This window comes from Trachemys scripta, chromosome 11, assembly GCF_013100865.1.
Source record: "Trachemys scripta elegans isolate TJP31775 chromosome 11, CAS_Tse_1.0, whole genome shotgun sequence".
Lineage (NCBI taxonomy): Eukaryota > Metazoa > Chordata > Testudines > Emydidae > Trachemys > Trachemys scripta.
The window spans coordinates 7,870,569-7,894,017 of NC_048308.1; the positions used below are offsets into that span (position 1 = coordinate 7,870,569).

General features: G+C 47.6%; 1 protein-coding gene across 2 annotated transcripts in view; it reads right to left on the bottom strand.

Moving 5' to 3' along the window:
• TFCP2L1 (transcription factor CP2 like 1) overlaps positions 1-19,429 on the bottom strand; it is a 40,756-nt gene extending 21,327 nt beyond the window's left edge. The window contains exons 1-2 of one of the 2 annotated variants that reach the window (XM_034786464.1): positions 19,320-19,429; positions 13,188-13,339 (exon numbers count right to left, since the gene is read on the bottom strand). In XM_034786464.1, the coding sequence (XP_034642355.1) occupies positions 13,188-13,339; positions 19,320-19,381 (214 nt within the window). In that variant the 5' untranslated portion in view covers positions 19,382-19,429. Of the gene's footprint in view, positions 1-13,187; positions 13,340-19,319 lie in introns of those variants that run through there. The other variant, XM_034786465.1, reaches the window with a different exon arrangement.
• Positions 19,430-23,449: the final 4,020 nt, after the last annotated feature.

A 23,449-nucleotide genomic window follows, 5' to 3' on the forward strand; every position in this document is an offset into this window, starting at 1 on the left:
CGATATAGAAGCTGAAATGCTTGTTCTCGGCTTCTCCACAAAACCTTCCCTCAGTGTCACAACTAAGGAAAATCTGAATTAACCTGGTAGTTAGGGGTTACATTCTCTTCTCAGTTATACAGTGCAACCCCATTGTCTGAGGAGAATTTGACCCTATACCAACATGCCAAATATTCTCTTCCATTGATAGTACTTTGGTACTGATAATACTTAAGGTATCACATTCTCAAAAGTGCACCTCCCTATGGTTTAATCCGCTGTATCAACTTGGAGGGGGATTTCTTTGGTTCATGGCTGATGCTCTGCTAGCTTTCACCACTGTTGATAGAAATTGTAGTGTAGACAGGGCTGAGGCCTTCATGCATTTTTACCACAGCATAGTCTAGACCTGCTCTGAGCAGAGTTCAATAATACAGTGGTAAAGACACCGGAGCCCTGTCTGCACTACAGCTTCCACCAATGGCTAAGTTGCACCAGTGGACAATTACATAGGGTCCCCCTTTCGCTATTGTGGACATACTGTTGAAATGGTTCCACTGGGTATAAATAATTGTGGAGTCATTAGATCCAGAGAGGGAGAACAAGTCTAGAGACCAGTGCTTAGTGCACCCCTGGAAGGTGGGTGACCCAGAATCGAGTCCCCTCGCTCCTGTGACTCTTTATATTTATATCCACTGGAACAACTTCAACAGGAGAGACTGAGGGACGCCAACATCAGAATCTCTCAGATTTATGATTAGACTAGAGCACACTCTTCAGAGGTGTGGGAGACCTTCTAGTCTAATGTGGATACCAAGCTGGGAGGGCTTACAAGTGCTTTGGAGAATAGGATTAAAATTCAAAATTATCTGGACAAACTGGAAACATGGTTTGAAGTAAACAGGATGAAATTCAATAAGGACAAATGCAAAATACTCCACGTAGGAAGGAACAATTAGTTGCACACATACAAAATGGGAATATTGCAGAAAGGGATCTACGGGTCATAGTGGATCATAAGCTAAATATGAGTCATCAGTGTTACACTGCTGAAAAGAAAAAAAAAAAGCAAACATCATTCTGGGATGTATTAGCAGGAGTGTTGTAAGCAAGACACAAGAAAAGTAATTCTTCCGCTCTACTCCTCATTGATTAGGCCTCAACTGGAGTATTGTGTCCAGTTCTGGGCGCCACATTTCAGGAAAGATGTGGACAAATTGGAGAAACTCCAGAGAAGACCAACAAAAATGATTAACGGTCTAGAAAACATGACCTATGAGGACAGATTGAAAAAAATAGGTTTGTTTACTCTGGAGAAGCAAAGACAGAGGGGACATGATAACAGTTTTCAAGTGAATAAGTACAAGGAGGAGGGAGAAAAATTGTTCTCCTTAACCTCTTAGGATAGGACAAGAAGCAATGGGCTTAAATTGTAGCAAGGGCGGTTTAGGTTGGACATTAGGAAAAACTTCCTAACTATCAGGAAGTTATAGTTGAGCACTGGAATAAATTGCCTAAGGAGGTTGCGGAATCTCCATCGTTGGAGATTTTTAAGAGTGGGTTAGATAAAACCCATCAGGGATGGTCTTGATAATAGTTAGCCCTGCCTTGAGTGCAGGGGACTGGACTAAATGACCTCTCCAGGTCCCTTCCTGTCCTACGGTTCTATGATTCCATAATCCTTTCTACCACTCAAGCAGAGGCAGGAAACCGGCATTTGGATACCTAGAGCTTGGCAGCAGCACGAAAGGCCAGAGGGAGAAACCTGGGCACCAAGGGAACCGTTACCCTGAATGTTTAGGCAAATACAGAGTTCAGCAGGAATGCTGGGGATCACAGTGGAGCCTAAAACTAGGACTTGCCACCTAAGTCCTTGTAGTGGGGTGGCTGCCCCACTCTTGGAGAACAGGGACTGAGAGCAGCTGAGGGAGTGGCTGACCACAGGTGTAGCCAGCTCAATCAGGGTCCAGCAGGCCCTGATAAGAGGGCTGGAGGCCAGGAGCTTCTCTCACTCTCACTGTGGAGAGAGAAGGACTTAGCTGTCTGGGAATAAGGTACCTGAACTGGAGCAGTACTGGGGAAGGGCAAAGGGAGCTGGGGAGCTCCAGCCTGGTAACCCCCAGGCTGCAGGGCTTGGGGGTGAGGCAAAGGCAGCAGGTCCTAACCCCCTTGCCAATGATGAGTGGCCACTACAGACTGCAGTTTGCCCCAGTGAGTGGGAGCTAGATGCTGACTGGCAGTAGCCACTGAGGCAAGATGGGTTTAGAGGGTTGGGGGATCCCCTAGGAGGGGAAACCCAGAGTAAGGTGGTACTGCTGGGGGCAGAACCCTGAGAAAAGGGGCACCAGGGTCTGGGAGGGACACGGGGCCTAAGGCAGGCAAAACACCGGCCAGAAGGAGGCACTCCTGGGAGCTGGAGTTGAGCTAATTCCCCAGATGACCAGCAGGAGGCGCCGCGCCAGTGAGTATCACCTACCTAGCCAGTCCCCCTTTGGGTATGTCTACACTGCAATTAAAAACCAGCAGCTGGCCTGTGCCAGTTGGCTCAGGGGCTATTTAATTGCAGTGCAGACGCTCCCTGCGAGGTGGGAGGGTCCCAGAGCTTGGGCTGCAGCCAGAGCCTGAATGTCTACACAGCAATTAAACAATCCCTTAGCTCCAGCCAGCAGACACAGGCCAGACATGGGTGTCTAATTGCAATGTAGACATACCTTCAGTGGATCTGGGCCAAAATGCCTCGTCTTCACTGTGATTTTACCTCAGGCTAGCTCACACATGTTTGTTAGCCTGCGGTAACAAAAAATACACACACACACACACACACACACACACACACACACTTTTTTTTTAAGCAGTGAAGAAAAGGCCAAAGAGGCAATTTGCCTCACACTTCACCGAAATCTTCATAGGCACTACCCTAGCCTCTGACCTAGCTTTATTACAGCAAGTCTGTAGGGAGGATGTTGTACGGAAGTTTGTGTTTAAAAAGGGCAGTTCCTGAACAACAGACGTTTACACAATCCCATTACAGGAGTTTATGCTCTGTAGCTGTACAAACAAGACTAGGATATGACAAAGTAGTAAACCACCCAGGCACACAATGTTCCTAACTTCTACTTCATGAAACAACTCCACCTGTCTTAAAAAGAGATTTATGGGCAGTTTACTTTTGTTACTTATATTGTCCCTGACAATTAATGCAGCTTAAAATTTAATTGTTGCTATCATTAGCAAACTTCTGACATCCATGTTCTTTTGTGCCAAAGGTAAGGATGACAAAAATAACCCTCTCACTTAACAAGAGGTCACTAGACTAGTTCACGTGCTGAACAGGTACGCACGCAACACTTAATTCCATTAATCTTCAGCAAGTGGATTGCTGGGATTTAGTCACTACCGATCGTAGGAGTTTTCTGATTTTAAGAAGAATTATTTTATAATCTAAGGGTACATTTTGTAAAAACACTAAACTCTTTCCCACACAACTACCAATCCTATTGCAGTTACCAGTTTGGCTTTACATTTCTAATGTCCTTTACACCGCAAGGTCTCCGTTTTCTACACAACACGTTAACATGTTATGCTGATTTCCAGCTATGGCTTCAGTATGCCAAACTAATCGGCTCCAGGCCTGTTTAGAAAAGTAACTAGCTCACCTAGCTAGAATATAAAAGATTAGGTTTTATGTATAATATGTTCGCCAAATCAGTGGAAGCCAGACACAGAAAAATATACTCTTCCTTAATATATGGTCCTAGTGACACAAAGAGGGCCTAGAAAGATAGAATCAAACTGGAAACTGTTTAAGGATTAAGCCAGAGGTGGGCAAACGATGGCCTGCGGGACCATCCTGCCCGGCTGGGGAGGCTAGCCCCCGGCCCCTCTCCTGCTGTCCTCCCTCCCCCACAGCCATGCAGGCAGCGCTCTAGGTGGCGGGGTTGCGCACTCCTGCCGAGCAGCACGGCAGCGTGTCTGGCTCCGGCCAGGCGGTGCGGCTGCCAGACATGCTGCTCTGAGCGGCATGGTAAGGGGGCAGGGGCCGGATAACGGGCAGGGGGTCCTGGGGGGCAGTCAGGGGACAGGGAGTAGGGGGTGGTTGGATGGGGCAGAGGTTCTGTGGGGGCTGTCAGGGGATGGGGGAGGGGTGGATAAGCATGGGAGTACCAGGGGGCCTGTCAGGAGACTGGGAGCAGGGGGGTTGGATAGGGGGTGGGGTCCGGGGGCAGTTAGGGGCGGGGGATCCCGGGAGGAGGTGGTTAGGGGACAAGGAGGGGGAGGTTGGATGGGTGGGGGATTCTGAGGGGGGCAGTCAGGGGGTAGGATATGGGAGGGGGCGGATAGGGGGCAGGGCCAGGCTGTTTGGGGAGGCACAACCTTCCCTACCCGGCCCTCCTTACAGTTTTGCAACCCCAATGTGGCCCTCGGGCCAAAAAGTTTGCCCATCCCTGGATTAAGCTAAACTATGGTCCACCGCAATAAAAATTCCATTTAGCAACTTAACAAGGACCCGCAAAATGCAGCATTGATAAAGGTGAAAGCACAGCTTGGAGGGGAAGGAAGGGAAAAGCCATTCTCCAAAACTCCAGCGCGCACAAGGCAGGCAGGCAGAACACCTTAATGAGACCATTCAGAGGGATGGGCATCCAGAAAGACTTTCAGTGGGTTAGTCAATAAATCCTCAAGCTAAAGCAGCAAGATATTTTCAGGGCATGGGGCCACCTGATCATGCATACTTTATGCCACACACGTACTTCAGCTAGAGACAAGCAAAAGTGACACCCTGCTCCCTGCACACCCCCTGTACACACAGGCATTAGCAGTGCCAGGTGGGTGACAATTCTCCCATCCTAGACCACAAGTGACACTGGAAGCTGCTCCGTGGTTGCTTATTGTAGCCTCAGGGGTGTGTAAGCTCAACAGATGCAGCAGGAGATATTTAGCCAATGGATGTTGGGGATCCACTAGCTACATGACAGGCCACCCTCGAACCTCCCTCCTGTGCGAAGAGGATGGAACCCGGGGGGGGGGGGGGGGAAACGTGTGGGCGCCAGGGAATGCAGCCCCCACATGGCTCCACTATGTCCCACTCTGTCCAAGGGTCTTCCACAGCCCTTCCTTGGACCAGAGGATTATGCTCACAGTCAGTCTCTGCCCTGATTTTCATTACAGAGGGGTTGGAGGAATATAATGGAGTGCAGTTCAGGTGTTCAATCTAATACCAATTTATATAGCCGCCCTTCCAACAGTTCTCTTCCTGTATTTGTCTCCTCCTGTGGCTTCTTCTCTCCTCTTTTCAACCCTTTGTCCCCCCTCCCTCCCATGCACATCTCTTCCCTCCTGTACCTCTCAACACACACTCAAGAGCCAGGTTGGTTGGCGGGAAGGCTCAGCGCTCTGCACCAGCACTCACCTCAGCTTGAGTCTGCTCAAACTTCTGCAAACAATCTAGTTCCCATTGGGCATGCTCAGAGGCTTACAGGTATCAAAATTACATCATCTCATTGGCATGGTGACACAGACCCTTTGTTCAAGTTTAGTTAATAATCCCTCTGCGGCAACACTTCCTACTTTGAACTAAGAGCATGTACCAGCCAACAGGTTCTGAAACACTTTACAGTTCCTAAATTAGTCACCTGCACTTAAATTCAGCCCTGTGTATGGCTGGCTCATTCCCTGGGGTAATAGCTGACATGACTTACTCTGGGTTGATTGTAGTATGGTGGCTGTTACTTGGCCTGGCTGGTGTCTATAATGATTTTAGTAGCTGGGGAATGAGGTAGTTCTCTATTCCTTGGGGAATAGATTTCACCTTTGCCTCCTGAATCAATAAGGATCTAGCACGTTTACACGTGTAATGAGTAAATCTCGATTACATGTTCGGTACCTCTGCCTGTCCAGATCCAAGCATGTAATCACATACTCTCTGCCAGTGAGGTAAAGGCCCTTGCTGGCTTCCAGTTGATATTGTCTGTCCTGCTATGCAGCTGATACCATCTAGTGCACAAGTTTCCTGGCTGCAAGTTTTGACACTGCGATTTTTAGGTCCGTCACGGTAACATTTGTTTCTTTTGTGGCTTTTGCAAGCCTAGTATTTGCTCACGTTTCCCAGGTTACCAAGAGGAAGGATGGTCTTGTGGCTGGAGTGCTGCAGAGGGACTCAGAAGAGCTGGGGTCCAATCCTCAGCTCTGCCAAGGGCTTCTTGTGTGATGCTGGGCAAGTCACTTAATCCTTCTCTGCCTTAGGTCCCAATCGGTCAGATGGGGATAATGCAGCCTGTCTCTCAAATTTGGCTGTCTTGTCTATTTAGATTAACTATTTGGGCCAGGGGCTGTCATATTAAATTTGTACAGGACCTTGTACCTTTAGCTCAGTGGGACCTCTATGCACTACTGCAATACAAACTAACAACAATGAGGTCTAGTGGAAAGTCAAATCCCTACTTGTCTGCTCACTAGCACCTGTGCTGGGAAAGCCAATCCACCTAGCAGCACACTTTGAAGATACAGTAGGACAGATCTGTGTCATGTTTAGCTTTCATGGAAAGTTTTTCACTGTCTGAATAGCTCTCAGACAAACCGTTACTCAGGGATTACTAGGAATAATGAACGAGGATGGATTAACAGCCTCAAACACAAAAGATAGAGCACATCATTACAACATTGCAGGAGATGACTAGTCTCTTATTTCCAGAGAGAATAGTGTTTTCTATTTAAGCACAGAATAGGTGCAGTATGTTAGTGTCAGCAGCAGTGCAACCTTCCCTGCATTGGCCCATCGGAATGCCTTAACCCTGACCTGGAGGCTTCTCACCTAGGGATGAGGATGTATTTCCATACCCAGGCCTGGTCATTCACTCCTTGCTCTCTCTGCTAAAAATAACCAAGAGTGCCAGTGCGTGCCGGATGTGCTGTGTGGGGAAAGAGACTGTGCTGTGGACAGCCACCCATTAGGAAGGAGACAGACTCTTCGCTCATCTCTCATAGCATGTACAACCCACGTGACTAAGCTACAGCACCAGTTGGTACATCAGCACGAGGAGCATCCCCTGGGTTTCCTAGAACACCCAACCTAAACAAATGCAGGGAAGAAAGTGAAGTAAAGGGGTCCCCTAAGAAGGGGCAATTCCAAACCTCTTTACAGCATACAGATCAGGTATTGGCATCTCCTTCATTGATCTACAAAGCCAACAACCAGTAGAGAGAGCTTGGTTAGAACAAGGATCCACAATGCCTCCAAACTGCTTATTCATGACCTAAAGTACAGCTTTTGAAGACACTTCAAGGTAGAAACAGCTAATTAGGAAATGCCTCTAGCTGCTTGGATTGACAGGTGCTTTAATTCAGAACTCAAATGCAGTAGAAATATAGGAGAAACTTCAGTACCAAAGTTACAAACATCCAGAAAAGTACCAAGCGCAAATAAAAAGGTTCATGTAAATGTTCCAGAAGTCTTGCTGATTGTCACCAATGAGAAACCGGGTCCAATCCTGAAGTCTACACGTAGTCCTGAACCTGGTCTCACCTACACCAGCATAAATCCACAGACACCAACAGTCACTGCTGCTTTGTGAGAGTAGAACCAGGTCCAGAGACCGCAGCAGAAGTTTTGCCTGAGTGAGGACTGCAAATTCACTGACTTCCATTTAATCCAGATGGTAGTAAAGAGAGGATATCAGGAAGGATAGAAAACAGTCTCCCAGGTTAAGGGCAGCCAGGAGATTCCTGCTTCCTATGGAAAGTTGTGCTCTGATGCTCTGCTTATTCCAAGCCCCTTGTCGCCTGAAGCAAGATTGATGGCCACGTTAGCGATGGTGTGGTTTGGAGATAGCACTGTGTATCCTGCACTGCCATGTAGTGGTAAAGCTGCCAAACGTATGGGAGAGGCAAGAAAAATGCTGCTAGCAAAATGAAGGGGCTGGAGTAGGACACCAAGAACCTATCCAGACTTGCTTGTAATTGAGGTAAGAGGGCCAACTCCATCCCCTGAGCTTGAGGTTATGTCTACACTACCACTTATGTCAGTAAAACCTATGTCACTCAGGGGTGTGAATATTACACACACACACACACACACACACACCGAACAACAAGTTACACCAGCAAAAGTGGCAGTGTGCATAGCAGTATGTTGGCAGGAAAGCTTCTCCCGCCGACATAGCTACCGCTGCTTGTTGGGGTAGATTAATTATATTGATGGAAGCGCTCTCTCCTGTCAGCCTAGAGCAGCTACACAAGAGATCTTACAACAGCGCCGCTGTAAGCTCTCTAGTGTAGACACAACCTGAGAAGTACCAACAGAAGGACAAAAAGTCTCAACAGCTGGTCATGAAAGTGAAGAGAAAGAAGAACCAACTTCACAAACAATTCTTAGAAATGATGGGAAACCAGGGACAGCCCAAAAATGTGTCAAGGAGGAGAGATTCTAAGGCATCTGCAGAGCACATATTAGCAAAGGGTAGGCCAGAAGGGGATTTAATTCTTTGGAAGGCTCAAGATCTTGTCAATAATTGCAATGACAATTAGGAAAACAGCCAATTTCTGAGTCACGCAAAATGAAAATAATATTCTTGCAAATGCAGCTATAATTAACCAAGAACCACACCCAGTCAGAGCTGGTCTCCCAGCTTTCTGTACTCTTCGTTTAGGCAAATAAAAGACTGTTCCAGGAAACATACAAATATTCAAGCACAGTCATGACCCTATAAAAATTCAGTTCCGTGAGAGTTAATGTCAATACAAAACAGCTTTCTTCATTTCCATAAATCTCCAAGCATAAAATCCAATTTTCCAGCTACAGAAGAGTCCTGTGGCCAGATTTGGAGACTTAAAATTTAACCAAAGCAAAGGTTTTCTTTCTACTTTCTCCTCTAGATAGCTCTATCTCCTCCGCAGACAACTAGGATTTCAGAGGGTCTTCTTCAAATCACCTCTCACTTTCCTATACTTCCCATGCCTGCTCTGCTGGCACTACTTCCTGCTGGCACAATTGCTCGAACTCACCTTCATTTGCCCTTTTTCCACATTCAGGATGGTAACCATGTTGAAAAGTATTTGGGCAGGGACTGCCATATTAAGTTTGTACAGGACCTTGCACCTTTAGCTTGGTTGGGGCCTCTATTCACTACTGCAATACAAATTCGGCTGTTAGATGATTTGCAGCCACAACCCCCGCTGGTACAAACCACGGAATACAAACTGTATCAAGACACCTTGCTAATGGGATAGTTTGTAGAAGGGTTGCTGGTCAATAAGGTTTTTAAGACAATCCACTGAAACAGCATTTAAAAAAAACCAGGCTAGTTCCAACGGTGTTTGAAAACAGTTGGCCCCAAATGGCTCCATTTTAGCAGGGTTCTGGCTCCAGTTTCACAATGAATGAGGGAGCGAAGGGGAGGAGACTGCGAAAGACAAGAGTAAGGAGTCAGTCACTGGAGCGCAGACTGCGTGGATCGGACTATTCAGTTATTTGACCTGTAGGCTGGGTCTCTCACTGCAGCCAACAAGAATGTAGGGTTTCAACCTTTTGCCAATGAGCTTGGCCTCTTGTCAACTTAATACAACAGTTAAGACTAAATGCCTCAATGTCCTTCATAAACCCTCCCCACCGGGCACACTATCCTCTCATAACCTGGGAGTCCTCTTCAACTCCCCTCTTTCCCCCATCCCCTCCGCCGCTCCCATCCAGGAGAATCCAGTCCACATCTCCTCCTCCAAAATATTTCACCTTTTCTCTGTCTGCACAGCTAAAAACTCTTCCTAACCCTAGTCATCTGTCCCTAGGGTATATACCCTTCCCCTATGTGGCCTCCCCAACCCCCATCTTAGCAGTGGCTGCATGGACTGGAGGGGGCTAAGATCTTCCTAGCCAGTTCTTCAGGCCATTTCAGCCCCATCCAATTCCCTCTACTGGCTCCTTCCCCACTATACTAAGCTCAAAATTCTTACCATCACCTTCAAAGGCACTACTTAGTTCTGCCCATCCTCTCTTATTGATCCTCCTTATTCCTTCACTCAGTTAACAATGGCAACCTCAAGGCCCCATATCAGACTCCGGAGCTTTCTTCCAAGCTTGGCCCTACACATGGAACATCCTTCCTGAGCTGGTCCACAAATGCCCTCCCCTCCACACGCTCCCTCCCCATCTCCTTCATTGGGTCATATCTGGCATTGGTTTGTGAGCTCCTCAGGGAAGAGATCAGGCCTTTGTAACACAAAGTGGAAGTTTTATGGCGCTCAAGACTCAGGAATAGTTCCAATGGAGAAAGACATTTCTCCTCAAAACAAAATGGTATTTAGACTAAAAGACTATTTTTTGTTTTTAAATTAACAAATGCATGTCCTACTTTTCTACTCCAGAGAGGTCAATGCTCCCACAAGACTTTTGACACACAGGGAATGGGAAGAAGACATTTATAAATACTTCTCTCTAGGAGTTTACAAACACAAGTGCCCATTTTAATCAGACCTCATCATCTGCCAGTTCAAAGGGACTCTGTCATGGGACTACAAGGCAAATTAGGATTTATTTTTAACCTAGTGTAAAACCGTTGCTTAGATACCCACAAGAGAAATGTACCACATCTGATTGGAAGGCGGAATTTAAAATTGCTTCTCCCCACCCCACAAGAGATTACCCCATAAATATTATTTTAAAACAATCCCTAGACCTAGACCAAGACAAGCTTTGGCTTTTGCTCAGAAAAGGCCAGGTCTATATCAAAGCGAGAGACATGCTAGCAGGGCTCTGGCACCTTTCCCAAGCCATGCCCTACCCAGCAGAGTAGGGCTAAATCCTCTCCTTCCTATTGGGAGGGGCAGTGTGTGGAGCGCAAAGCAGAGCTGGCTGCAAATATATACCAAGAGACTACCCGCTGGAGTGGGGCAAGGTGGCTTCAAGCAGGAGCATGCCTTGAGCATGGGTGAAATTCATCTGCATACCCAGATCCAACCACTTAAGCAGTGCACAGACCTCGATTTCAAGGCAATGTTCTAGTCACTTCGGGTATGTCTACCCTACAATTAGACACTCGTGGCGGGCTCAGGGGGCTGTTTAACTGCAGTGTACACATGCTGAAGACAGAGCAGGATTCCGCGCTTATACCATTCACATTCTACTCTAGTCATGTTCTTCCGCATTGTAGTTCAGTCCAGCTAGCCACGGCTGCGGCCAGCTTGCTTGTGACCCCACTAGAGACAAGGCCAAAACTGGACCTTCCCCTACTCCTTTAGGCAAATCCATTCTAGGTGGGATTGTCAGAAATGCTCAACACTGGCCTAACTGTGCTTCAAATGAAGTCACTGCTAAGAGTCCCATCCATTTCCATGGGAACGGATTTAGGCCAAAGCAGAGCACTTTTGAAAACCCCAGTCTGTGTGCCTGTCACACGGTGCAAGCCTGTTGATTTCCCTATTATAACAAGGGCAGAAGTTGGCTCCTTGGCCAGGTCCACATGGGGATACTCAGGGCATGTCTACACTTACCTCTGGAGCAATCGATCCAGCAGGGCCACCCAGAGGATTCAGCACTTCGGCGGCGGGTCCCGGGGCGGAAGGACCCCCCACCGCGGGTCATCGGGGCACTTCGGCGGCGGGTCCCGGAGCGGAAGGACCCCCCGCCACCGAATTGCCCCCGAAGACCCGGAGCGGAAGAAGTTCCGGGGGCCCAGGCCCCGCAAGAGTTTTCCGGGGCCCCCGGAGCGAGTGAAGACCCCATTCCAGGAGCCCCGAAAAAACTCTCATGGGGGCCCCTGCGGGGCCTAGGGCAAATTGCCCCACTTGCCCCCCCCAGGCGGCCCTGCGATCCAGCAGGGGTCAATTTATCACGTCTAGTAAAGACGCGATAATTGACTGCCAAGCGCTCTTCCGTCGACTCCGATACTCCACCGGAGCGAGAGGTACAGGCGGAGTCAACGGGGGAGCGTCAGCAGTCGACTTACCTCAGTGAAGATACTGCAGTAAGTAGATCTAAGTACGTTGACTTCAGCTACGTTATTCATGTAGCTGAAGTTGCGTAACTTAGATTGATCCCCCAGTGTAGACCAGGCCTCAGGAGAGGTAAGGCAAATCAGTGATGAATGGTATGAAGTCAATGCCCAGGCACTGGTGTGTTAAACATCCCATTTGGATGCTCTCTGTAACTTAATCGTCCTCCACACACTCATATTTCCAGCTTTGTTTAAAAAAAAATCCAAAGATTAAATTACAGCAAATGAAGATCACTTTACTCCTAAGTAAAAGCATCCACGTGGTTGTTCTGATACACTTTAACTTACATGCACTGACCCCACGTCTTTAATTGATTTGCCTTAGTCTTCCTGAGAATCCTCATGTAGCCAAGCCCTTTGTCTCTTACAAAGATGGAGCAGGAGATGCCCCATTTTCAAAGCCATTGACAGACAACAGGGAACAAAGCCCAAAGACACAATGGAATTTATCAGGAGATGTTCAAACATGATCAGTCTCAACTTTAGAAAAGGAACTTTAGACTGTCCATTCACGGAAATCTGATGGTTAGCCAGGAGCGCTCTCCAGCCTCTGTATGCAGAGCCAAGGGAAGAACTGCAAATAAGCAGCTCCACCCTTCTCTGGGGCTAAGGCTGAGTTGGAGGAGAGAGCACTTTGAAATGGGCTTGGGTATTTTGCAGGCGGAGACCTTATTTTGCTGCTGGTTGCTTTTAATGCCAAGTTAGATGCTTAGCTGTGTCATCTACAGAAGCACGGAGCAATGACATTCCACCACTGGGATGAGATAGGGCCAGCATGAGTGAGGTCACACTCTTCATGGAACAACACGGGAGCATCATATGCCTTCCTAGCCCATCCACTGGCAATTCCATGACACAGAGCTAGGGCACTCATAACTGAGTTGTGTCAGTGATACTCCTAACGCTTACCAGTCTGCCAACTTCACCCATCCCCACTGGGCTCCCCCCACCCCATTGCTGAGGAACTAATGCATGTCAAAAAGCAAAAATTCAAATTATCTCAGTAGAATCCAGCACCTGCTACATGGAAACGTGTGGGCCAATCCCCAGCTGGCGTGAGTCAGCTATGAATTCAGTGGTGCTTCACCAATTGACACCAGCTGAAAACCTGACCCATATAGGCACAAAATTCAAAGTTTTCCCCCCAGGCAAAACAAAGGAGCATAATTCAATTGTTTTATAATGAGCCATTTCCAAGGGACATTCCCTCCTTTCGTTTCTTACCTTGGTTGAGATAGGTAAGGGTTTCTTCATGCAGCTTTACAGCAGGGGATGTGGCTGTGCAGAGAACATACTGAAACGGAGGCAGTTTGGTGTCATTCTCAGGAGACAGCTGGGGCTCCTCCTGTTTGAAGATCGGCAGTGCAAGGACATCACTGAAACACAGAATTAACACATGTTTACTTACAGCAACTTAGAGGAACACAAGGCAAGAATCCAAAGGTGAAATTCTCTCACTCTGGACTCGTGGGTGATGATCCAACAGCGCAGAAGAGATGGAGCTGACTTCTCACGCACAATGAGTTACACGCAGTAGAGCTGGAAGGTGTGAATTCCAACTCAGGGTAGACCTAAGAGTGCTAGCTCTGATCAAGCTTGCGTGCTAAAAATAGAAGTATAGCTGTGGCAGGGTGAGCTGCAGAAGGGGATAACAGTCCCCATTAGATACCTATGACCATGGTAGTTAGTCCCCCCCCACCCGCCCCGCCCCACTGTGGCTACACTTTTATTTTTAGAGCACTAGCTAAATTAGAGCTAGCACAGGTATGTCTCCTCAATCTGGAATGTACACCTTCCAGCTCTAGTGTAGATATTTCCTTTTAGGGTACAAAGAGTTTGGCTTGTGCAGCATAACAGTGCATGGAGTCCCCCAGTTCAGTAAGTTAGTACCAAGCACACTTTAGCACATAGCATCAGTACAATGGAAGGTCCTCAAGAATTACTTGAGTTAGTAAAAACTAGAGCTGGTTGAGAAGTGGGTTTTGTACCGGGAGAGGGAGGTGGGTGCAAGGAAATGATGAAAACTAACATTGCAACAAAAGTGAACGGCCTTTTGAAGAAAGTTTTGGGGTTTTCATCCCAAGGGGAAAAAAATTTTCAGAGAAAGTAAAAATAAGCCCTGGATGCACTCTAGTAAGAACACTGGGATGTGATTTTTTTTTTTAACCGGAATTTGCTACCTACCAGTCAGATTCCTTGATTAATTCTGCACAACAAAGCAACAGCCCCTTCTCTCAAAAGTAAGGCATCCTTCCTTGTGCCTACTAATCCCATCCATTTGCTTCTCACAGAAAATAGCCTTCTCCCAAACAAGCTATGCCCTTCCTCTATCTAACTCTTCCCATTCCCCCACAAAACCATGCCTCTCCCTCCTACAATGTAGACACACTCCCTGTAAACTTATCCCATCCTCCCAAAGCCAATCAACTCACCCTGCGCTCGTCACTCCCTCAAAATTCAGCCTGCCCCGACCAACAATTGGTGTGACTAATAACTCAGGGCTGGTCAGGGCACCTCAGGATAAAGGGTGGGGAGGCTGGGGGAGGCCTGGCCAGAGTTAAGCAATGCAGTCATAGGGTTAACAAATGATGGGTATTGGGAATGAGCTTTCTTCCACAACAATCCACAGTCACTCTGCCATGCAACCAGTTTATATGGCCTGTTGGGATGTGGATGCTTCATGCTACCATGTTAAATAGCTTCAGGATTTCGCCCATATTGAATAACATGCTTCTGTATGTACCGTTTGCACTAGAAGATAGTGCTCAGCCTTGGAGTTCAACTCAAAACATTGTGGCTCAGTCCAGGGTTTTGTTCTAGCCCATTAGAGTCACCAGTCACCAGGCTGGATCCAGAGTACTCCTGTTCTTCTTTTTAGGCTGGATCCAGATATCCCACCTTCTCCAAAATAGATCAGATCCAGCCATTTGGCCTAGGCCCCTCTCTCATTCTAATTTAAAAGCCTTTAGAGTTTGATCTGTCCACAATATAGTGCCTGAAAAATAGTAGTGTGGACCCCGTCAGGCACAGGTACAAGCTAATCACCCAAGCTCAGACACAGGGGGTCGGGCAGCTTTGGACTCAACTCAACAGCTAACCCAGGCTATTACTTTTAGCATGCTAACTCAAGCATCCCCTCCCTGAGGGGTTCTCTCCCAGCTGTAGTTAGACATACCCTATGAAAATAGAGGCCAGTGTTAGCAGCCTTATCTCGCTATGCCGAAGTATAAAGAACGACATTAGTCTTCCCCGCTTCTCCAACACTGAACCCTACTTCTGTTCATTCTGTACTGTTTGTAAGACTACTAAAGTCTAACCCGGTCACCTCCTGGCTTGGAACAGAAATCTTTACAGCCATCTGTTGTCTCCACCGGGCACATGAAACCCCTTGACTTCCAAGTTATTGAGGCAGCAGCTCCATCCATTGCATTAATGTTTATGTGCACAAACAAGCATCAAAAAATAACTGTCTAGGCACATGGAAAGGAGCGGTGGCTTGCGCAGTTAAGAGCATTAACTCTGCCCATGCAGGTTAATGATCCACTTGTTGTTAGCTTTTAACTCGCAGCACTACAACCTTGGGGAGCTCTCTCCAGGCCATTAAATCAAATGGTAAAGACTCAAAAGTTCCTGGTTCAAAAACAGTCACTCCCATTTATGGAGAAAAAGCCATGGAGCAGATCAAGCAAAGTGTGGGGAGAGTCAGGCGTTTTTTCATCTATAGCCACCATGAAAAAGTCCAGCCCCATTCGTTTCACTGGTATTAGATGCGATCACAATTCTTGCCTAACTGAAACACCAACTTTTTCCTATATGATGATGAAGACTTATTACAGTAAAGAAGATCCAAATGCCTACAGATTGATTTTGAAAACAGTATTTCTTCTACAGGGACCCCATAATACTTTCCACACTCACATATAGGAATCATTCTCCACTGAAATGCAGTCACCTCTGCTGCACAGGAACACTTATTCATGCACTAGCTACACAATGCCACGAGGATGCAAGTTGCTTTACAGAAAATATAACACAGGTCCCTGTTCAAAGGCTCTACAATCTAAGAACCCAATCCCCCAAATGCAAACAAACAGCCAGTGGGCCCATAATTAACAACTTTGGGCAAAGATACATTCCTCATCTGGCTGAAATGACACGGGGAAATTTAGGGAGGCAGAAGTCAAGTGGCTACATTCCATATATCACAGTCCAATTTAATTCCTCTAAACTTGCAAAGAGTGCTATAGGATAGTTAATGACCACAAGCATTGAAGGACCCTTAATTTCATCTGAAAGGTTAGTGGAAAGTCTAATCATAAAAAACAATTGGGAAACTGCACAAAAAAGTGCTATTGTATCCAAGTAAACAGCATTTTTATTCTCACAGGGCCTAATCCAAAGCCCACTAACTAGAACGTGCTATAGATCAGACCCACAAAGAACATTTGACTTTATGGTACTTGGCGCATAGTGTATCAAGAGTCTGGCAACAAGACAAGGTTTTAGCAGCCAGTCAAGGCCTGAGATCATATACATGGCAGGCATATAAATTCAGGCATGGCAAATAGAACTGAACAAAAATTGTGAAGTGCTGTCCTGTCTACCATTTTGGAGAGCAGTTTTTTCTATAACTGAGGCTCCGTAACAGTTCCCATCTTATTTCATACAGAACTTATTTTTAAAGTTTCACTTTTCAGCTAAAGTTTTCCAGGACTGGTCTCTGCCTAAGGTCAAATGCACTTACCATATCTTTTTTTTTTTTTTTTGGAGGTGCGGGGAAGGAGTTTGTTGAAGTAAGTGAATCCACCATTGGGAGAATAAGGAGAGTGAAACAAATCAACACTGTTCCCATGGAGGGGGCGGGGGGGAAGAAATCAAGATTCTCCCCCACCCCCCAAAAAAAACCCAACTTTAAGGCCAGGTCTACACTACAGACTTCTGCCCATATAGCCATCCATTAGTGATGTGAACAGCGCACCAGCAGAAGTCCCTAGTGCAAACAGCTACTACATTTTTACCAGTATAGCTTGCTACACTCACGGGGCGTGATTTTCCTCTAGTCTTTTTTGACAGGGACAGCTGCATCCACTCTAGGAAGGCTTTGCTGGTAAAGTATTCATAGACCAGTAAAGCGCTCAGCCTCCTAGTGTAGACCTGACCTCAGGTCCTGCTTGTACGGGGATTTTTGGCAGTATTACACTTACACCAAAATACACCCCAATGCAGATGGACGGCACTGGGGTAAAAGAGGCATTGGGCTGATGTACCCTGGTAAACTATCAAAGTCCATCACACACGAGCCTCTTTTGCACAGCCGCAGTGTTTCTGCCTCAGAGATTGCACTGGTGGTGTAGATACATCCGTGTAGTTGTCTGTGCACCTTTTCCTAGTCTAGACAAGCCTCAACAAGTCTGGCAGAAAAGTAGCCGTCACCGAAAACACGTGTCTTCAAATGTTCCAGTGCAAAATTGGGGTTGTATTGAACAGCGTTAGGAGGCATCAGAAGTCTTTGGGTTGTATATCATCACCTGTCACTGTACTATGAGTGAATGGCATGCTCTCCATGTTCCTAACAGCCAAGGCAGCCTTCACACTGTACCAGCCCTTGGGTTGATGCAGCCTGCTTCACCCATTTACCAGCTCCACGCAGAGGGAGCTGGGCAACAACCCGATCTAAGTTATTAATACGCATACCTCGAGGGTTGAGAACATGAGCACCCTAGATGGTTTAAGATACAGTGGCCCTTCATGGCAATGAACAAGTGGCCTCTATGTAAGGGTGGGGGAGAAGTACTCAAATCGAATACCGTTCCACTGGAGAACAACAAGGGATTTTGTACTTAAAGCATCCTATGCATATAGGGCTAGAGTTTAAGAATGCATGACTAGCAGCTTAAAGGAAGAGATTACCAGGCTTTTGAGGGCTTAAATGGGCAAGCTGGATGTTCCCGCAGATAGCGGTTACACGGAAATATGCTTTGAAAATGACAAGCCATTTGGTTGTGAACCAGACTCTCTGCTGGTATAAATCAGCACTTATCCACTTCCACTGAGTTATGCCATTTTCCACCCGCTGAAAGTCTTCCCCTATATATTTGAAACAATTTTCATAAACATTCAGCAAAGTCAAAAATGAAATTCCCAGTTGTCTATTAGAGGGGTGCAAATGTGGGGTTGTTCTACATATATTGCCATGCTGCAGACTGTATTGTTTAACTGCCCCTGTGCTTAAATTAGCCATTTAATTCAATGTGACTGGTGTGAAAACAAGACAGGATATAACTGGTTTTGACAAGCTCACAACCAGAGGTTGGAGCCAGTTAGCCATCGTCCAAAAAGAAAAAAAAGAAACATCTGATCCTGAGAAAATCTGATGTCTTCCTAATTTCCAAGGCAGCATTTTCTACAGCCACTGGCCAGTGCTTTGCAGAGAGTTGGAACTGCTCCCTTTGAAATGCTCTAGTTAAATCTCTACAGAAGAAGGCAACCCTCAAGGGCGATCGTCCAAAGATCAATAGCCAGCAGTGTCTAATAAAGACCCTTTCAACGCGATTTAACCCCCAGCTCTGGTAAGAAGTGGGGAGAGCCCAGTTTAGCTTTCTGTGACTCAAAGCCAAAGCTACACAAATTCCTTAAGCCTGTTCATAGTTATAGGCAGCAAAGGTGGGAACGTTTCCAAGGGTACCCAAAAAGAACAAAACTTTCTAGGAAGCGGATTTTCCTGGAAACAGCACAAGACAGCTCAAATTAATCCCAAACCACGGGCAGATTCGCCGCTCATTTATTCGGATTATACTGGTTTCACACCAATGTAACCCGAGTGGCGTTACTCCAGATCTACACCAGCCAGAGGAGATCCACGCGGTGTAGCTGTGCACACCAACACTTCTGCCCCTCGCCGAGGGGATTTTTCTCTAGACAACACGGGTTGCAACGGAGGCTGGCTTCGCCCAGAGCCAGCGGCACACGCGACGCGGCGCGGCAGGGCAGTGTCAGCTGAGGACAGTGGGGAAGCGCCAGTTGGGTGACACGCTGCCAAGAGTGGGACGCGGAGCCCCCAGCACAGCGCAGTAGAGACACGGCGGGGGGCGCCCCATCCACGCCTGAGCGCCCCCCCAGCCGGAACGTGCAGTGGGGCCAGCCTGCGCCTCTCCCCATGCTGCCCCAGGCAAAAGGCACCGGGCTCTCCAATGCGCCTGGAGCGCACCAGCGCCCACCCTTCCCCGATGCGCTCCCCTTCTCCTCCGGCTTCTCTCTGCCCCTAGGGCCCCAGTCCCGCCAAGGGCTGCCCTGACCGGAGCTGGCACCCCGCGGGCAGGGGCGGTCACTGCGCCCGGGGCAGGGCGCCGGACTCACCGCAGGTAGCTGCCGGTGGAGTGCTGGTTGTAGTGCTCGGGCTGCGTGTGCCAGAACAGCATCTTGGGGAGCCCCGGGGAGCCAGGCGCCCAGCCTGGCACAGCGCGCACCACTCCGGACCGCGGCCGCCCGCGCCGCTACCTGCGCTTTTATTGCCCAGCCCCGCCGCAGGCCGGCCGCTTGGCCGGGCCCTCCCCCTGCTCCTCCTCTCCGCGGCCCGGGCGGCTCCACCCGGGCCTGGCTGGGCGGGCGGGGCTCGCAGGTGGATGTGCCGCGGCGGTTTCCCTGGAAAGAGGGCAGGATAACTAATCCCACAGGTGTCCCACAGTACAAGGGCAGGGCACCCAAACGTGCCCCAGAGAGGGGGGTGAGCAGGACACACAATCCTATAGGTGCCCCAGAGAAGGAGGCAGGGCACCCAAACCGATAGGTGCACCAGAGAAGAGGGGTAGGGCATCCAATCCCATAGGTGCCGCAGAGAAGGAGGCAGGGTACCCAGTCCCATAGGTGCCCCAGAGAAGGAGGCAGGGCACCCAAACCCATAGGTGCCATGGGGGGACAGGGCACCCAATCCCATAGGTTCCCCAGAGAAGTGGGGCATGGCACCCAATCCCATAGGTGCCATAGAGAAGTGGGGCATGGCACCCAATCCCATAGGTGCCCTGGGGAGGAGGGGCAGAGCTCCCAATCCTATAGGTGTCCCAGGAAGGAGGGGGGCAGGTAGGTGACCCAATCCCATAGACACCCCAGAGAGGATTAAAGTGTCCATGTCATAAGCTCCCAAAGGTGTTGGACTAGATAGAGGCATCTCTGTGGAGAACAGCCTCTGAGTCCTCCTCCTTTGCCTTAGGCAGCAGTTGGGTTTCCAGGAGGAGCCCTGTGGGAGTGTCTGTGTCCCTCCCCTCTCCCTGTGGCTCACAGTCTGGCACGTCATTCCAGGCAGTAGGTTAACTCCTCACCTACCCATGCCACCCAGGGCTTGGTTTTCCCTTCCAAATGGCTGTGAGTGCACGTGCATCCGTCCACACATGGGTGCAGAGCCACTCCCTTTGCACTGAGACTCAGGCAGCACCAAGCGAGCAGGAGCCTCCCACAAGTCCCCTGCTGGGGCCTTCTCTGGTGGGTGGTCCCTAGTGGGGGTACCTCCGGCACTGACTCCTACGCTATCCACTCTGCAGCCCCAGCAAAGGGCCAGGGATAGTGAGTGGCAGGAGCACAGCGCACTCAGCCACCCCCAGCTCTTGTATGGTCTTTAGAGGACCATAACCAGCTAATGTAAGTTAGAGCATCTGGGGCTGTTCTAACCAGCTCCAACCCCCTGACATCCAGCAGCCCCAGCAGAAGCTGGGTAGGGAAGGGAATCGGCCCCATAGACTGACTTCCTGGCACCAGGAAGTTTAAATCCACTCTTTTTATACAATGGTCCTTTATGTGAGTGAGTTTGTCCCAAAATTTCTCCTCCCAGTGTTTTTGTGATGTTTACTGTCTTTGGCTATCATCGGCCACCCCAGAGGCAGCTGCATTTAAATGGCAGTGCGTGCTAGGTATATAGTAAAGCCCTCAGGGATTCGTTATGATGCAGGGTGTTGTGTGTATGTAAGGTATTATTATTGTAAATGACATGCTCCGTAAAAAGATGTTCTTTATTAAATAGCACCAGAAGTGCTTGGGGCTTGGCCTATGTTACCACTTATATACCACTGATGGTTCTCCAGAAATAAAGTATACACATTAAAAGCCAGGTAGCCGGGGCTAGAATAAGCAACAGCTGTATGTAAATTGTTGTATTTGTTTACATAAAATAAAAGCTATGCCTTTTAAAACCATAGGCTCACTCATAGATTTAAAGGGAGTCTGTCAAGTATCTTTTCATCATAGATTGTTTATAGTCTGAGGTACAGTATGTGCTCCAGATATTTTTTTAAAAGCAGCTCTCTTCCCATCATGCCCTGGGGTCATGCCAGCAACGCCCATCGACTTCAGTGAGGGTTAGATGTGTGGACACGCGATAACCATTCAAGTTTATTTTAATGTATCTGTTCTATTATTGAAGGTCATCAGATTATTGTAACTGCATCTCTGGCCTCTGGTATGTGGCCTGTCTGGTACACTAGACCCTCACATTAATGAATTTAGCATCACAACATTTTGCGAGGTGGGAAATTTATCCCCATTTTACAGATCAGGAGCTGAGAGGTTCAATGACTTGCCCAAGGTCACACGGGAAACCTGTGGCAGAGCTGAACACTGGCCCAGTCCAGTCTTTTAACCATAAGAACACCCTGCCTGTCCCCCACAGCATATATCTCCCCTTCTAGTCTGACCAAAATGCTGCTGCTAAAGTCATCTTGCCCTCCCACACCAACTGTGCCACACCAGCCCCTTCCCTGCATCCCTCAATCTGTTTTTCTACTGCATCAAATTCAAGCATCTCATCCAAACCCACAACGCCCTATATATTCTCATCCCTATCTGCAGCTGTGCTTCATTTTCATCCTTATGCCCCCTAGGCTCTTCACAGTCCTCTCAGTTTAGTTTCCTTTTTCCAGTCTCAGCCTCAGCCCCGCTACCAGGTCTTCCCACCTGTCCTTCAGATGAGATGTAAAACTGAGCTCACACTCCCTGTGATTATTAAGGACCTCATGGCACATTTTTGCGAGAGTAGGCCTGTTAACCCCAAGGATCCTAGTACAATTTGAACTGAGGTAACTACAATCTCCTCACCTACCTTCCTCCTTGCAGTTTCAATCAGAGTCACTATTCTTCCCTTCCTCTTCTAAACTGTTAGGTGGTGTTTCTGTACGTTGTTTAACAACTGCTATATTCTACCCCAGAGGTGATTGCATTTCAGTGGTAGGTGAGGGTATTGTTTATTATTATTTAACATTTATACTGTATTAACACCTCAAGGCCACGAACAGCTTGACCTCCATTGTGCTAGGTGCTGTACAAACACAAATAGATGCCAGTCCCTTTTCCAAAGAGGTTACAGTCTAAAAAGATACTTGAATCCCGTGTATTTGTTACCTACTTCACAGAGGTGTTGGAGGGCTGAGTCAGCTAATATCTGTAAAGTATTTTGAGAAATATATTTATCAGTATTTATTGTTTTCAAACTAAGAAGGTGTCACAAACTGAGAACTTTAATAGAAGAGAGAGACAGTATTAAATGTACTTTGTAGTGTCTCTTTAAAGTAGCTTCTCTTTTTTACCCTTCTATAGTGCAATAAGAAAGCTTGCTTCTTTCAAAGCAAAATTATTCATTCTAGATTGCATTTTTAAATGCTTTTAAAAATATTTAGCAATAAATGCACAGCTCAGTTCACACAAGTCAACATCTGAGCAACACAGCTGTTCAGGTACTTGCTGGAGCAAAGTACCTAAATATAGTTCTTGGACAGAGACTCAGCACTACATTTGTTGAGGTGTCCAGAGACTTCTGAAATAGTAATTATCCTTCCACAATTCTGGACCCATTGCAGCATTGACTGGAAAAATACATGATTTAGTCCTAGAGTGCAAGGCCATGTGAATGATCCAATCAGATCTGGCCTGTCAATATTTTGTTTGCTTCATTTCTAGAAATTTAATGTTGGAGGTCAAGTGAGTTTAAAATAATTCTGTTTATTTCCTCTCCTGTTTCGTTATTGTCGCTAAATGTACAAAACAAAGTTCCGTTTGCTGACCATCTTCTCCTCCCAGCACTTTTCTTCTCGGACCCTCCCTTTCTCAGCCAAATCTGTGGGGAAAAGACATCTCTGTTTTTCATATACCTCTCCTGAAACCAATTCTGCTTCATTCCCAGTCAAACTTCTGCTCCTCTCACAGTGTGAAAACTCTCCCACAGTATCAAATCTGCTCTCCCGGTTTTCAAAACTTGCCCCAAATTACAGATCTGGGGTCTCTCTCTCTCTCTGTCTGCTTTTTTTCCCCCTCCCCCTTTCTTCTGCTCATCCAACCCCCGCCCATCTCTCTGCCCCTTACATAGTCTCCAATTCACACAAAAGTCTTCCCCTCCACAGCTTCTGTCACCTGGATCATCATTCCACCTTATCTCACTTCCCTCTCAGATGCAAGTCTCCCGCTTCTGCTTTTCCTATGGCTCTAATAGGGCCGGCTCCAGCTTTTCT